Source organism: Haliotis asinina, chromosome 13 (assembly GCF_037392515.1).
Source record: "Haliotis asinina isolate JCU_RB_2024 chromosome 13, JCU_Hal_asi_v2, whole genome shotgun sequence".
Lineage (NCBI taxonomy): Eukaryota > Metazoa > Mollusca > Gastropoda > Lepetellida > Haliotidae > Haliotis > Haliotis asinina.
The window spans coordinates 2759451-2777053 of record NC_090292.1 but is presented as its reverse complement, the minus strand read 5'-3'; the positions used below and the strand labels follow the sequence as shown (position 1 = coordinate 2777053).

Below are 17603 nucleotides of genomic sequence, written 5' to 3'. Positions count from 1 at the left end.
AATTTGTCTAATTACTGATTATTCAGTTAGACTTAAGTGATAAAAAGAAGCCAGGTACATACTTGTTACCCTTACATACATTTGACAATATTAATGGTAGAACAGTGACTCCCCGTTAATTGGGACCCAGCCGATTCGGACAACACCAGAACTGATACAACCGTAAAACTGATAACTGCTGTTTTTAATTTCCTAATCCGGACAATACTCCACGTGGCCGACGACTGTGATACGATCGCCTATATACTAACTGCTGTTTTTAATTTCCTAATCCGGACAATACTCCACGTGGCCGTCGACTGTGATACGATCGCCTATATACTAACTGCTGTTTTTAATTTCCTAATCCGGACAATACTCCACGTGGCCGACGACTGTGATACGATCACCTAAATGATGACTACTTTCCTTAGTTTTCTAATCCGGAAATATGTCACGTCGCCTTTGCTTTAAACGGCTGTGTCCGGATAAACCAGACTTTACAGTATACCAATTCAACCTGCAGACATTGGTGGCATTGTGTAAATGATGGTTTGAATTGCTCTCTTGAAGCATTTCACGGTGTCTGTTTCCTATGACGTATGTGCATGCTATGCAAGTAGGAACCGCCCTTTGTTCAGCGTGACAATTAAAATGTCACGTGTCACGTCCTAACAACGAGGGAGGATGACACAGGCGGGCCTCCTCGCTCCGACGTGAATATGGTCAATATGGTATCACTGAAGATTCTTGTTCAGCCTGTAGTCGTTTTGTTGACATTAACAGGTAGGTTTGTGCTTGTTTGTATTTGTCATACTTTGACTGTAACTGATAATTAATATCTAAGAATCTATGTAAACACGTTTGATCTGATATCACAATCATCATGCGCAACCCATTACACAAAGACATATAGCGACGTAGTATCATGATTAAGAAGAGACTGATTATTTGTACCATAAAGTTGCATTGTAATATGTACCTGCAATGTACACCTGTAGTGTACACCTGTAGTGTACACCTGTAATGTACACCTGAAATGTACACCTGTACTTTACACCTGTGAATTGCACCTGAGATGCTACCAATAACGCTGATTCACCTTGCAGGTGTTACCGGACAATGGGGCGGAGGTAACTATCAGACTAACTCTTTATCAGTTGTAAAATTTCAAATATTTGTAATTCTAACATTAAGAAAATAAACATGTCTAGTACGTATCTAATTGATGACTGAAGTTAAAGTATGTTTCATGCGTACAACATGATATGCATGATGTCATGACTCGGTGTATACCAGCGTCAACACTAATGTCACAAACATATATTATCACGCATCTTTGGAAGGTGACGTTGTATGTTGTACGTGTATATAGCTTTTCAGTAAATATTTATGTTTTGTATGTCATTTCATGATTTCAGGGGAGATAATGGGAGGCCGTCTCAGTAAGTATTCACGGTGTAACACATATCCGGGGCAGTATTACGGTACAACCAATTCCCTCAATAAGCATGCAAGACAAATATATAAATTATATGATATTCACATTATGCTCAATTTGTTTTTATTATGTTTGACCCCTGCAGAATATACAATTGATTTAATCGTTCCCGGCATTTTCAGTCCAATCACGTGACTTACTGGCAGTTCAAAACAATATTAACAGTATTCACAATATGTACAAAATGTGTGGATCAATGAAGTATGGATACTAGTCATAGCGCAGTAAAAGGTATCTACTATTCTCAGACCAATTCAACGTTTATGCAAACGTTACAATTTAATGCAATGTGTACAACATTCACAGTTCAACAAAATATGTAGAATATTCAAAGACGAATATGTGTACAAATAGTACAAAATTCATATTTCGATAGAATATGTCCAATTCGTAAGTATACATGTATGTATCCCATTACATAAAGACCATAAAGAATGTTGTTTCTGCGCTGACATCTCCAGTCAAACACGTGAGTATACATATACGTATCGCATTGCATAAAGAACAAAATGAATATTGTTTCTGAGTTGACTTCTCCAGTCGAACACGTAAGTATACATGTATGTATTCCATTATATGAAGAACAAAATGAATTATTTTTATTGAATTATTGAAGGCGAGAAATGCAACAGCTTCCGCGGAATAAGTCAAGCACTTTCGCTTTCTGTGATTGTGTTAATGGCAGCTTATCTAGTACTTGGAACTTTCCAACATTTCATTTACGGGTACTTATGACACAACGAATGTTAATGACAACCACCCAACAATGAAAGTTGAGCATTATTTATACTGTTCTGTTATTCATATGTTTGTTTAAGTGGGCCCTGCCTTACCAGATCCGGGATTAATAGAGGGAGGTGAGTAACGTTTGCCGTTTCACGCGACGCATGGCCATTTTGCAAGTGCATGATAACGGTCTGTAAGTTGTGAAGCCGAGAAGGACAATCTAGTGGTTGACTTCTTGAGCAATCGGGATACGACAGCATGCACCCTTCACGTGGTCCTGTTAGTCTCCCTTGACGACAAGGAGCTGAGGAAGTTCAGAGTTTACGGAGATTTTCGCGGCTGAGTAGCGGCTGGATATGTGCTTACGTCTATTAAGTAATGTTATAAAAAGTACAGGTAGTGAACTGATATATTGTAACGTTGTGACAAAATCTGGTTAAGTAGAACAGATACATTATTGAGTTATATCAAAACTTTGTGGCGAATAACAGATACATTGTTGAGCAAGTTATATCTTTGGCGAAGAACGGATGTAGTGAAATGGTATATCAAAATCCGACTTCAAAGAACAGATGCATTGTAGCGTAATATCAAAATCCGTTTGCGTAGGACAGATTTATTGTAACTTTACGTACTATGTCATCACCAACTGGTCGTGCGTTGTCGACATATTGTTAGGTTAGGTCAACTTCCGGCCATGAACAGCAATTATAGTACACTGTAGTACCAGCAGGAGATACAACACAGGAACTCCACTTTAACTTCATCATCAACAGGAATCAGTGTTTGGCAATATGTGTATGTTTAGTTGCATTTCTTGAAATTTCCGGTCCATTTCAGGCGGATTCGGTGTGGACCTTGCCGCAGGAATAGGGGGAGGGATGGACGCCCGTAGGGGCGGAGGAGGTCCCCCTCCCTCTCCACCTGGGGGAATGGGTATGCCCAGGGGATTCCGTACGTATACAGTAATCTGAGTAACATGTCGATAATAGAGTGATATCCGTCCCTTTTTGACTTATACGGTATTTATAACTGACTTGCCTCATCGTGTGTTTCTTTCTGAATCCATGTTATCACCATTGTTCATGACACGTCAAAAACACGTCTGTGGTTTCATTGGGAATAATACAAACACACCCTTGCAAAGTTGATATGTCTAGTGAGAAGCGAACGGATTTTGAGGGTTTTATTTACTAAATGTCCAAATTGAAGAAAATAATGAAAATAAAGCAAAGGCAATATTAATGACCGTTCCAACGTGTGCTGGGTCCATAGCTGTACCCACTATTGGAGGATAGGCGGTGTGTGTTAATGTGACGTCTTCCGTATGATATACATGTATGATATGAAACGTATGATATACATGTATGATATGAAACGTATGATATACATGTATGATATGAAACGTATGATATACATGTATGATATGAAACGTATGATATACATGTATGATGTGAAACGTATGATATACATGTATGATATGAAACGTATGATATACATGTATGATATGAAACGTATGATATACATGTATGATATGAAACGTATGATATACATGTATGATATGAAACGTATGATATGTATATTCAACTACGTATAACGCATATATACAATGATTTCTTAACATTGGAATCATACCGTCAGACGTCAGGATGCAATATTTCTGACGTCGTGTTGACTGTTAGCTTTTGGACCCACTTGTCAGTATCAAGACAACCCGGAAGTGCTGCAGCAAAATATCAAATACTTCCACCACGAGTTTCCTTGATGTAGAGCCGAATACACGAAGTGTATGGTAGATGAATGTCCACTTGTGGTCATAAGGTTGTCACGGCCATCCTCTTCTGATTACGTCCTTTCTTGTCAAGATGAATATTTAATACGATTAAGAGATCGTGCCACGTTGATGCCAATGTATGTTTGCATTACAGCACTGATGTCCCTCGACCAGCTAGGTATGTGGTACTGGATACAACTGTCTGTATCTGTGTGTGTTTGTCTGACTAAATCACATATCTCAAGTCCCAATGACGCATCACGTTGACGTTTATCAATGCGATCGGTGCAATGCTGCAAAACGTTGTTAAACTGCAGGGATAACTGACTGACTTTTGGTTGTGCGCCTCTTTTAGCAATATTTCCCGCTATATCATGGCTGGGAACACCAGAAATAGTCTCCACTCATTGTACTCATATCTGAATCTAACCCAGGTCTTTGGCGCGACAAACGAACTATTAAACCACTTGGCTACCCCACCGCCCACAAGGATAACTGATTTGGCTGTTGTCAGCATGACAATCTTTTCCATTGGATCGAGGTTGAATGACGTGTGGGTTAGCACGCTATGTATGTTAGAGATCTGGTGTCTCAGTCTATGGGGTTTGAACCGCTGATGGGACTCAACCCCAAAATGTAGTATCAACATTATAGCGCCCCACAGGTAGCTTGGCTTACCCGTGGCAACAGTAACTTATACTTAACGGTAACAGTATGTCCATCACGTTCAAAGTGTTTAGAGCACGTTCGTGCGTTGTGGGGATCAGCTCCATGTAAATGGCATAAATAAATAAAGTGTAATAATAAGATAATATAAGAAAGTGCCAACTCTAACATATGGTAGGCTTGAACACAGTACATTGCGTATTATTAAAAGGAGAATACAATACCTGTAAATCACATATAGCGACAATATTCTTTAAACGCCAGACAATATTCTTCGATCGTCATGGTCCATACGCTAGACTTGTTCGGCAGTGTTCGGCAGTGTTCGGCCATGTACGACATTTCGATGGTAACGGAAAAGTTTGTCTTGAGCAGTGCTACTGTTGATCAGCTCCACAAATCTAAATGACAACGGTTTGAAGACATGCTTACATGAAGTGTGCATGATGTTTCAGCGGAGTACAATGAGGTGCCCTTCATGCAGCGCCCCCTGGCAGCCCGGATTGCGGAAGTGCAATGGAGGTGTAAGTAAGATCATATGTTTTACTTGAACGCTGGAGTGACAGGGAATGGTGAAAAGTTCATATGTTAATTAAATTGTATTGGTACACGTGTATGTGAGCAGCGTGAATAAAAAGATAACTTCAGACGGCCTCAAGTATCAAACCTCTGATGCAGATTTGAACATTTCGGTGAAAAGACCACAATCACGGAATAGAACCACCTGGCGCAGATAAAGTAACGGAACTCTGTATAGTGTGTTGTGCCATGAAAGATGACTGTGTGCCCATGCGGTAGATCTCATTGTCCAATCAGTTACAATACCGTCGTTAATTTTTTCAATCCATATACTGTGTAGATATGCGCATGTTGGCCATTATATTCTCCCCACCCCCAAACCCCGCACCAAATTTTGACACTTTGAAACTTTGATCCAAGTGTTTCTGAAGGTTAGAGAAACCCATGCTTAACAGCTTCCATGGATTACACCCAGTATTGAGATGAAGAATCAGTGCCAAAATATTATGCTATTTACTATAAAGCATTGATCATTTTGGTCGTACAACATGTTTATCGAAAAAAGGCCTGATACAACATGTTTATCGAAAAAAGGCCTGATACAAAAACACGGTGAGGGTCACTTAGGTGAGTTCGTTCAATGAGTCACACAGGGTGACAGGTCGAGGTCGTTAAACAGGGTCACAGATCGAGGTCGTTACAAAGGGTGACGGGTTGAGGTCGTCGAAAAGAATAACAGGTCGAGGCCGTTGAAAAGGGTGACAGGTCAGAGCATGTTGTCTGCATATCCTTATAAACACGTGTCTGCCTGTTTCCAGCCCAGATGCCGTCTATGCTAGCCATGGAGCCGCTCCAAAGAGGATGTAAGTCTCTGTCACAACTATCGCCGGAATCTACAGTACTTCAGTAGCAATAAACACTATGCAACACTTTCCCTGAGGCTGATCATAGACACCCTTTTCATATCGAATGGGACTCTTTAACCAGACTCCACTCTGCGGAACTGCTATGTCATGACCATTTTGACTCACTATCAGAGAAGACACCAGGTGTTCGCGTAAACCTGGTAACCCCGAGACCCGTACATTCAAGAAATAGTGTAGTCTAGCTGAGGTACTGTACATTCCCGCGTACTTGGGCACCATAGACCCGTTGTGTTTATGTACGGCATGACACACGTCACATGACCAGGCAGACATGCAGGAATAGCTCTCACTCAAATTCGCCATCTGATTGGACATCTATCTTAATGCATGCAATGGATAACGCATATATCTCTTGAAAGTGGTATAAGATCAGAATTTCATTTACAGTATAATAAATATGTCTTCAGATAAAATGATCGTATAGTAGATGTTCCTTTGAATTCGAAGCTCTTCCTTTTCTCTGTTTTGTAGTATCATGAATATGTAATTTGTAAATATATCAACTTGACATTAATCTGGCATCACAAATAACAAATAGAAGCCTCGTTAAAGTATGACTGTAATTGTCCTAGCTGTAGTATTCAGAGAGTTTAGTTTTACATCGCTTTTATCGATATTACAGCTAAATCGGACCCCAGAAATGGACTTCACACATCATGCATATGTGGGGAATCGAATATGTGGGTCTTGGTCTTGAGGCGTTACCCAGTAGGTTACCCCACCGCCCCCTCGTTAACGTGTGTCTATACGTGTCTCAGCTGTAATATTTAACATAAAGTGAGTCAGTGAGTTCAGTTGTACACCGCTTGTTCCAGCAGTATCACGACAAGGGACACGAGAAACTGGCTTGACACATTGTACCCTAGCTGGGAATCGAACCCGGGTCCTCAGCGTAACGAGCGAATGCTTAAATCACTAGAGTATGCACTTTATGATGAATTGTGTCGCAATGAGCGCTCTGTCCAAGCACCGAGTTCACTTTAACGAGGTTTCGTTTTGTAAAGTGTGTAGTGTGTGTTTTGTGTAATTCTCGTTATTAATTGGAGATTGCCTTACGTCCGTCCTCTCTTGCAGGGCAGCTCCTGGGGCGTAAGTGACACTAGCATAGATGGCTCTGTCTGGGTCAGAGGTCACGTCAGGCATCTCGTGGTGTTAGACAAACTAAACCAATGGCAAACAAGTGGAAATGTTAACAATCCCCGGTTTATACGTGTCATAAGTGAAATAAAGTATTTTAAATACGAAACTAACGTTTCACGTTTTTCCCGTCTGTCGAAATTTGTTTTCGCTCAATTACGACACTGACTACTGCATGTAAACGTCGACAGTATTTCTAACACATTGTACTAAAGGTATAGCTAGAGGAGGACCAAACACCTGTAATTGCCTCTCTGTAATAAATATTCATAAATTATAAGAAAAAACTTTGTCTTGGGAGTGACACCGTAATTTGTGATCATGTTGACTTGTAAGGAGTTAATCTAGCTAAATATGTAAATTGTCATAAACACGTAAATCCATATGACATCCGTGATATGAACATGGTAACAGCTGCCTCAGTGAATACATATATTAGGAAACAGCATTATTCACTTTTATAGCCACATCGACTGTCACAGAAAAGCCGAAGCGATATAGATGTGAGTATACCTAATCTGAAGCTATGCTGAATGTTGCTTTACTAATGTGTACTGCATTTTAACACTCTCACATAAAGATCAGACAGGCCATTTGGTATTCTTCAAAGGAACTACGGTTTGGGGAAATCATTCAGTTTCTGAAAATTATCCACCCAAATTGTGTTATTATGCCACCTGTATACGACACGTGTAATGTTTCCACAGACTACCGTCCGAGAGTCCAAACATACGTTGGCTTTTACCTTCCAAGAACAAATAAGAAACAAAACAAGCCAAAAAAAGCAGAAAAAAGACCCCCAAAACAATGCCAAATAAAAAGATGGAATATTTTGAAGCAATGAAATATGTTTTGTTTTTAAATTTGTCGATAACAGCAGCAGCAAATGGTCTGTGATTAACATTTCTTGAATCAGTATGAAATATTTGTGTCAACAATTATTCAGTCTCTTGTATATGTTAGTATTGTTGTTTTCATTTTAAAGATTTGTGTTTTATGTATGGTGATCCAGAATGTAATCATTTCGTTGATAAATGTGGATATAGTTGAATAGTGGAAAGTATAGATCAGACGCTGTATGTATCGTTGTCATCGTGTAGCATACATTGGGACTTTAAAACCCTGTGTTAATATCCATGGTCAGTTGTGGACAGTCGGGTGGACAGTCGGGTGGACAGTCGGGTGGTTAGGCTCGTAACAGGATCGGATGGTCAGACTCGCTGACGTGTTTGGCTCATGTCATCGTACCCCGATCGATCTTCATACTGTTGGTCACTGGACTGTCTGGTCCAGACGGACGCCATATAGCTACAAACACTGCTGACTGCGGCCTTAATAAACAACACATGCAAACAAACACGTCATTATTTCAGTATTTTCCAGATCCAAGGCTGGGGAACGAGCCACAAGGTACGTTTGCCGACATTGTTCAAACCGATGTGCGTGAGTTAACAAACCCTTAGTTTATATCTTGTAGAAGAGCGACATTAAATACTAGATTGTTTTAATTCCAATTAGTTCTTATTACCAGAACTTTACATGCCTAAGAACAAAATTTTGAAAGTCAACATTGTCACTGCGTACGAAACGAAACTCTTGCTTTTTGCCAAGTTTTCAAAAAGAAGATATAAACATGAACGCTTACTGTTATGAGATTATATTTTTTTCCAAATTTGGTTTTCTTTTGCTGTTCAATATATATGTTATTGATATTTAGACGCGACCAAACTGTTTCTTGTTACATTCATAAATATTCACCGCGTTTATTGTATGGTGTACATGCTGAAAATGGTGTTATATATAAGACGTGAAATGTGACATTCTATTGGACGTCAAAATGTCACCGAGCATTATTGTATAATACCATTGACGTTGTCGTGCTAAGTCGTTGAATATTATGCGTTAAGGCTTTATTTCTAAATCTCGTTTTAAACGCTCGAGGACAGATTCTCTTCTTCCTGTTGTACAACATTTGTGCATTTCTTGTGAAATTCAAAGTATCAATTTTCATTTGTACCAAAGTACGATAAAATTAATATTGGGATTAAGATGAAATGAGAAAACGTTGGTGTCTTTCGTCTAGTACAAGTCTAGCGTCAGTCATTGTTTCAGGTCCTAGAGGTCCGGACAAGCACGGTAAGGATCTACAGATACTTATAAAGTGCCAAAGCACACTACATCAATGTAGCCTGCAGACAATTGAAAAATTGCCGCTTGGCATTGTCATAATTTATTGTGCCCTTTAATTTCAAATGCGTTTATCATACATATTACATAATAATGTTATACACTAAATTATTGTTACGAAAATTATTAACCGGAAGAGAAAGTGAATATTATCATACAGCCAATATTTATTGCATAGAAGTAATAGTTCGCATGGACATATGGGGTCAACACTTATTTGCAGTGTCCATATACATATTGCTTAGCAATAATTGGCCTACAAGCCATGTGCCACTCCATGTGCCACTCCATGTGCCGCTCCATATGCCACTCCAGATACTCTCCACAGCTATAATCGGTATATATTTCATCATGATCGTACAGTAGGCGTTTGTGTACCTAAATGTATTTTGGGCTTTGAGGTAGCCTGGTGCTTCATCCGCATCAGACCCGGGTTCGATTCCCCACATGGGTGAAATCCACGCCGAGATATTGCTTGGATATATCATCGAGCAGTGTATTAGTAAACTCACTCTAAAATGTATCGACAATACATCAAAACAAGAAATCTACTCTGTTCCAGCATGGAAAAAACTCAAGGCTACTTTGGGTAAGTGTTTCCGAGGACACTGAAGAATATGTTTGTTTAGTAAAGACAAGCTACTGGACCAGATGGTGAATCTCATAAGTCACAGTCACATACTGCTCAATGTTTGCAGTGTCAGATAGTAAATGGCAATTATGCTAGATTTGTTACTCCGTGCGAAAATTGTAACTTGAAGTTTAAATGTACCATAAGGTATGGTAGTAATTTCGTTTATTTTATTTCAGATAAAACTTTGTCTGTGTTCCCGACGCAGGAAAGAACAGATTTGAAACCAATCGACAGCAAATTTACTCAAGAACCCGCGCATCAGTCTGTTTCCAAGACTTTACCCCCAGCTCCAGGCTTTCAGGTTCCTCACGTGCCACAACAGAACAACACAGTCAACACACACCACCCACACAACATACAGAGCTCACACAGCATACATCATGCCCCACACTCACACTTTAAACACAGTCATCCAGGCAGCCTTGGAACAACTAACGTCAAGCCATACATTGGTCCTGCTTATCGGTCTCTGCCCCCTTCTATCCCCTACACCTCCTCTTCATCTCAAACAGTCTCCTCCTCTGCAGCACGTGCGCTGAACCCACAGCCTCAGCCCAGCACTGGAGCAGTCTTTCAATCAATGACACCAGTAGTTGCTAATGTCTTTCAGCACAGGGGCATGTTTCAGCACAATCAGGCCTCTGGGGTGCCATCTAGAACGCCCTCTGGGGCACCCTCTCGGACGCCATCTCCGTCAATGCCTTATCAGGTTCCCAGGAGTATTCTGTTGAAACAATCGGCTGCTTTTACATCCCCGGGGAGAGCACAGAAAAATAGGCCTGTATTATCTAGTAATTTCGCACGTGGTACACAGAGCCCAGCTATACATGGTGTTTCCCAGGCGCTTCATAAACCAGTGGCAACTTTCAACCAGGTTTACCATCAGCCGAACACCGGGTTGTATGACTTGCAAGGCATCAAGGCCCCGGATGTAGGATACAATCAGTTTGGTCCATCCAAATCAGGACTGATCCTGACTAAGAACCCTAATCCCCAGATTGAATCCATGAGACAGGCTGTCCAGAATGGAGAGAGATTTGACATTGTAGTAAGATCAAATAGCACAGCGGGAGTTGCGTCCACCACGTCGCCATCTACAGGAGCACCAGAGACAAATCCTCGGCCTGGGCACCCACCAACGCCGCTCGACGCGTTGACCCAAGCAGCTGAAGGACCGTCAATATTTAACCTCAACTCAGTTTCACTGAACGGTGCTAGGATCAGATCAGGCATTCCAAACACTATTCCCGACCCATACAGCCCCGTCACAAGTTCTCCCTATTTAGATGCGGGAGGATTGTATGGTGTCAGACAGGAACCGCACTTAACAACCCCGCCGTGGAGCTACACCTCCCCGGGGACTTACTACACTCTACCCCAGACTGTGTACCCTGACTATCTCACGCAAACACCGTACTACCAGGGGTATTACGAGCTGAACTCGGTACCGAACCAAGTTGCTGTCGGTGCTGTAGGGTCTGACTATATGCCCGGGGGCTTGGTAATTCAGCAGAGTCACAACTCTATATATCAACTCGCAGACTCTGCCAGGAAGACAACTACACTGCCCCCATCAACAACAACGTCATTCGACCCATCAACACAAGCATCGACCACACAACCATCAACTGCATCCACATCAACTACACGCTCATCAACCACACAGCTACCGACCTTTCAAACTAAATCTACTCAACCACCTGTCCCAACTAGTGGGAAGTTGACGACAAAAGCATCATCAGTTTCTAGTTCGCCGTCGTCGAATAAAGTAGAAACAACAACAGCGACTCCGTTGCCAACTCTTCAAACATCATCCTTTTCACATCCGTACGCTCGACAGTTGAAACACTTGGACCCTCGTTCCCATCAGCTGAATCCAGGAAGACCTCCACTGTATCGAGATCGACAGATCAACATTCGACCGGAGTACCTCCTACAGAGAGACAGGTATAGAACAGTATGGAATGTTCGACCCAGCGATAGTATGGGACCAAGGCCCACTCACGTGAAGCCAAATCCGAACCCTCGTTATCCATTAAGGCACACAATCACTGATGGTACAAACCTGATGACCTCGACCACAGTGGAAACTTCGTCACCAGCAGCCTCTACTCATTCACCAACTTCAAACGAAACAACAGATTTATCGACAACACCAAAAGCAATAACACAGCGCACAGGAGAGCCAACAACAGAACGCACAGAACAGACGACATCAACCATTCCGTCTGTAAACAGTTCAGCTTCTACCCCGACAGAGAGTTCAGTTTTTCTCAACATGGTCGAAGGACCACTAGCCATAAAGACCGTTCGGAACCACAGCTTCACAACTCCTGTTGACGAAGATGCTTCATCTCCAGTCACCGTGGAGTCCAGTTCGTATCAAGACGCACTGGACCAAAGCCACCAGTTGTTTGATGCCCAGATTCAGAACATGGACAGACTACAGTTGCTTGCCCAAGGAAACACTGACTCACAAACTAGAGCGTCGGCAGTTGTAAACAACAAGAACAACAACAACGAAGTTCGTCCAGTAACCACTGAAACGTCTCCATCTACAGCAACACCAACGCCAGTGTACGTGTCTACAACACCTGCTACCATATTAAAGGTCAGTGCAACCTCACCAGTCCGTCCCACAGCCACCCTGATACCAACGTCAGTTTCTGTCATGTCAAAATCAGCGACGTCACCACCGACGACATCACAACCGACGACACCACAGGTTAACGTATTGGATACTTCCAAATTGACAACGTCACACTACACAGATTATCTCAGCAATTCGGGCAGGAACCCCACTTTGATTGGTCAATCTTTGGTCCTAGCACAAAATAGATTTAACCCAGGAACCCAAGGTCATCTAAATGTGAGAGGTCGAATAGAACTGAGTGACCAGATGAAGTTTTCTGGAACTGGTGAATCCCTTCAAGGCCATCTTACTTTACAACAGGTGGGAGGCAGTGCTGGAGTTACTGTAAAACCATTCAGTGTTCAGCAACCCACTCTTCCTCCAAGACCAATTCACTTAAGTTTACCACTGCGGTCGTCCTTCGGGAACAGTGCTCTAACCATGAGACACAACACCCCATTGGTAAGGACTTCAGTCAATCCAAACATCTCGATGTCGTCCGCAACCCCGGCTCCTAAATTCAGTCTCAATACGAGAGCCGGGCGGGTGCAGTATAGATATCCTCAACGTACCATACAACCACTGCGATCCTTCCATGCCAATAAACAGACTTTGGGTAGTTCACGAATCGGAAGCCAGACCGTTGTAGCAAGAAGCCACTTTCTTCAGAGATACCCCGGTAGGGCGCTATCACACAGAGTCACGCCACAATCAACAGTCCGCAGACTAAACTTCACCAAACCAACATTTTCGCACAAACCAATACACACCACATTTCACACCCCACTACACAAAGGCTCACGGGCATTTCATACCTTCATAAACCGTTCCAGAATGACGACAGGGCGTAGTCTGAAACCAGGAATGCCAGCTGCCCTGGGTGGTCAGGGCAACCCGAGACATTCATCTAAAGTGACAACTAGACCTGTCCCTGGCACACGTCGGGCAACTGCTGGACGAAAAGCTGTTCCTTATGGTTTTGTCTCTTCGGCGCAGCCATCACGACCGCAGACGTCCGTTGACGTGGCAAGTATCGTGTCCAAGACGAAACCCATGGATGTCAAACCAGCAGCACCACACAGTAACCCTACAATTAAACATGAACGACCTGGACATCCATCCCAGTCACACCACCATCTGAAACGACCAGCATCCTCTCCACCGTCACCCCAACCACAGAGGAAGCCTCATCCTAGATCCCCTTCCACATCCAACACCACGGCCATAACTGATCACACACGTGGTCAGATTGCTGCATTGAATACTGGCATAAGTAAACTAGTATCTGCAATACTACCCAAACCTTCACATGCTGGGCACCTTCCTACCACTCAAAGAGGAGTTGATCGCAGGGGACATCATCACAGAAGACCCCATCTTTCTGCTGCGCGGCCGAATCAACAACCTCCTTCAAGGAATGCTCTAGGGTCAGTTTTACCCAAACCAGCACCGACGTCAGCCATACAACGTCCTCTACTGTACTCTACTCTGAGTAGTTTATCAGCGGCTGCCAAGACCCATAAATCTTTGCGTATAGGGAACCCCATCAATAAGATTCAGCTTACGTCAGCAAATCCCAGACCCCAGCATCCAGCATCTGGCAAGTTACAGCTTCGACAAGTACAGAGTAAGTGTTTGTGTGGGAGTGGTTGTGAGTGAGAGAGTGAGTTAAAGGCACAATGTTACACCATACCTTTGCACATGATGCATTTCTCTCAATAATACAAACTATCAGTCTTCAGGGAAGCTACCATATAACACATTCCTAAACTAATTACGTATATAAATTCGAATAAATTAATGCAACTTTGCATTAAATCGCCTCCCGCGCTCTCTACCTGCCGAACCTAATTTCAAGCGAACCCCATAGACCTACGTCCCTTGGAGCGCTCTTTGATTAAAACAAGTTCGGCAAACACCGACAGCACCGCGTGCGAAGGTTTTCGATGTATGTAGCAATCGATTACATTCGATAGGTGGCAAGTGCTCTCTGTTTGGAAGATATTCGCCTCGATGTTTCAGTTGTCGATTTCATACAAGTCGTAAGGGATAATCAGGGTGTTTTTTGCATCATTAAGAAGCTAAAATGAGTGCCAGGTCCCCAATATATCAAAAACGGACCAAAATGTGGTCGAAATGTGTGACATTGTGCCTTTAAGATATTTTAAATTCACCATCTTTAGCTGCACCCTTCTTGATATTTACATCCAGGTATTTCCTGTGATGCAGTAAAGTAAGATAATGACAGTACAACCCACACGCTTAGTTTCCCAGTTTATACACTTAGGCCCTTGAGGAAGAGAGTTTTATGCATATCAGCTTCTTTACTACGAGGAAGACAACGTTTCAGAACCTGGGACAGACAGCTTATCAACAGACAGAGCTTGACGTTGTTCTAGTTCTGGTATGATTCATGTTCCAGTCAACTTCTAACAATGTTGTAGCTTTAGTGTGGCTCTTATTTGTTTCTGGGCCAACTATATGTTTCCTATGAGACAAACTGATGCCCTTATACCATGTGTATGTTGTACCTTCCAGTGGGCCAGCCAGTGCCAAGAGCCATCCAGCCTACAGGTTCGTAACAAGTTATGTCTAGGAAAATGCAAATCAAAATGATGACAGCTTCTTATGTATTGCATACCACAACGTTTCTGGGCGGTTCGTTACCACGTTAATTGATACAAACAAGATATATCAATACGTATATGTATTAAAGTGTACAAGACGTCAGTGGTGCATGTATAAACAATAAACTGAATAAGAAACACGAGATGAAAGGGTGAGATGTACAGACAGTGGGTATGTTGCTTACACAAGAGTAAAGTCCACACGAGGGAAGAGTTTATACAAGTGGTTTGCAGATGTGGATTGAAGCCAGTGGCGATTTAACTGACTTCCCAGGCACTGCGTAAATACGCCCTTTGGTCCCCATTCAGCCGTTGTAATTGTCTTACCTAATTGACTCTCATTGTTTGCGCTTGCACCAATCATGAACAGCAGCGGTTGATGTGGTTGATTGGTGCCAATCATGAAGAATAGTGGCTGATTGGTGCCAATCAAAGGAGTGAGAATGGTTTGTGATGACGATGAGCTCTGTCGTATGTCACATGGGTGGTATATTTCACCTAGGCACATGGAGTCACAATCACATTGCAGTTTGTATAAGCATCCCATGGGTCTACTAAGAGTTTCAATAGAGAGATATTACTCCACATTGAAGCGACCCATCTCATGCATGTGCCAGTGACGATATGGGGTAGAGCTGGTTTCAGCCAAACCCTGATTGTCATATGCAAGGATCTGGGCCCAAGTCTGTTAGCGCTAAGACAGTCGTAAGTTAATGTCAATGCATGGCAATTACGAATTTGACAATCTAGGCCCTGCTGAAGAAGCAGTTTCGTGCGAACATTACTTATCGCAAGAGGTGATGTACTATTAAAAGTACGTAGATAAAAACGTCAATCACCGGACTATGTGGTGCCGACTCACTTATCGTATATAACCAGAACATATTACCCGCCAGCCTGTCTCAAAATGTGATTCTATGGAAATGTTAAGCTAAAATAATTGATAATAATTTCCATATATAGAAAAGGTTCACCTAGTGACTGATTTAGGGAGATCATAATCATTTGTATTTACAATGAAAGGAAATATAGTTAAAGACATGAAGACTGCATTTTAAAGCGAAATAACTATCCGTCTCCTGCTACAACACCATGACAATCCCCGACACGGATTACACCCAAATGAAGGTCTGGCTTGATAACCTGCCTTTAACTGTTTGTTTACAGGGTAACTGCTGACCCAGAAATGCTGTGCCAACTGTGAAGACTGGACAGGGGTTCCCAGCCTGTCAACACAGCGTTGTTCTTGTACATGTTTCCCTAGACGAGACTCAGGGGCGGATCCATGGGGACCAGGGTGGTGGGAAGAGTATTGGGGTTGGAAACAAATAGATGCCTTAGATATGAACCTAAATAATACCACCATAGCCTAATACTGTCATCTGATAGTCTGTTCTGAAGCAAACACACTTCCCAACATCATCATCTCCACCCAATGTCGACCTTAAGGCCCACAAGTTTCAGTTACAGTTCCGACCCCAAGCCACGCCCGCCAAAACACACCCTGATGTTAAGAATTCGCATTTTGAACATCCACCCTTGTGACCAAACATGGATCCACCGCTGACCTTGTAGCTATCACCACCGTGTCAACCTGTATCTGATCTGTACAAACATTTCATGGACTCTATTTCATCTTAATAAAATGTTATTATCGTTTTCCTTGTGTTAACTTGTGTTATGCTAACATTGCCTAATGTGTCATGTATTTGGCAAAAAAAGTCAGTTTGGAAAGACACGTGTACAGAAACTGTGTGAATGAATGAAGGTTTACGCCGCTCATAGCATTTAGACAACTAAGCCTCTTGCTCAGACAAACATCCAAACCTGAGGTCTTCCACGTTCATCGCAGATAGGATCCGAGACGATCCGGGTGACAATTGGTCTTTACTAAGCCATGCTTGTCTCCCGTGAAGATTCAGGTGTGAGTGATTATTGGTGTGCGGCAAGAGGCAACCAACGGGATCGGGTGGCCAGACTTGGCTTACACGACATCGTATCGCCTATCCGTAGATCGACGATGATCACTGGTTTGTCTGGTCGATAATTACTGTGTGCTGCGTGAGGCATTTGACGTCTGGTTAACTTTGTTTTATATTTTATGCAGGAGAAACATCCACACAACCTTAAACATAACTAAATCAAATTCCCACCTACATTGAGTATTCATTGCACGTTTCCGACAAGATCATAAGCATGCGTTTATGAATTATTAACAGTCAGGGATGACACCAGGTGTTCGCAATATGTGAGTGTATCATGCCGTACAGGCGGCACCGAGTACAGCACACAGAC

At 42.4% G+C, this 17603-nt stretch overlaps 1 protein-coding gene across 1 annotated transcript; it reads left to right on the top strand.

Moving 5' to 3' along the window:
• The first annotated feature begins 51 nt into the window (after positions 1–51).
• On the top strand, positions 52–16967 carry LOC137260360 (uncharacterized). The gene is made up of 14 exons (XM_067798032.1): positions 52–765; positions 1089–1112; positions 1401–1424; positions 2299–2337; positions 3047–3160; positions 4135–4158; positions 5102–5170; positions 7693–7731; positions 8612–8638; positions 9341–9364; positions 9978–10004; positions 10226–14308; positions 15220–15255; positions 16476–16967. The coding sequence occupies exons 1-14, from the start codon at positions 702–704 to the stop codon at positions 16478–16480; spliced, it is 4599 nt and encodes a 1532-aa protein (XP_067654133.1). The 5' UTR covers positions 52–701; the 3' UTR covers positions 16481–16967.
• The last annotated feature ends 636 nt before the right edge of the window (positions 16968–17603 follow it).

What these genes read in the sequence shown, in the direction of transcription:
- LOC137260360 (XM_067798032.1), top strand. Translation starts at nt 702, where the DNA reads ATGGTCAATATGGTATCACTGAAGATTCTTGTTCAGCCTGTAGTCGTT. An exon ending in GGGTATGCCCAGGGGATTCC is followed by an intron (nt 3,161 to 4,134) that starts GTACGTATACAG and finishes TTTGCATTACAG; the next exon opens with CACTGATGTCCCTCGACCAG. An exon ending in GATGTCCCTCGACCAGCTAG is followed by an intron (nt 4,159 to 5,101) that starts GTATGTGGTACT and finishes ATGATGTTTCAG; the next exon opens with CGGAGTACAATGAGGTGCCC.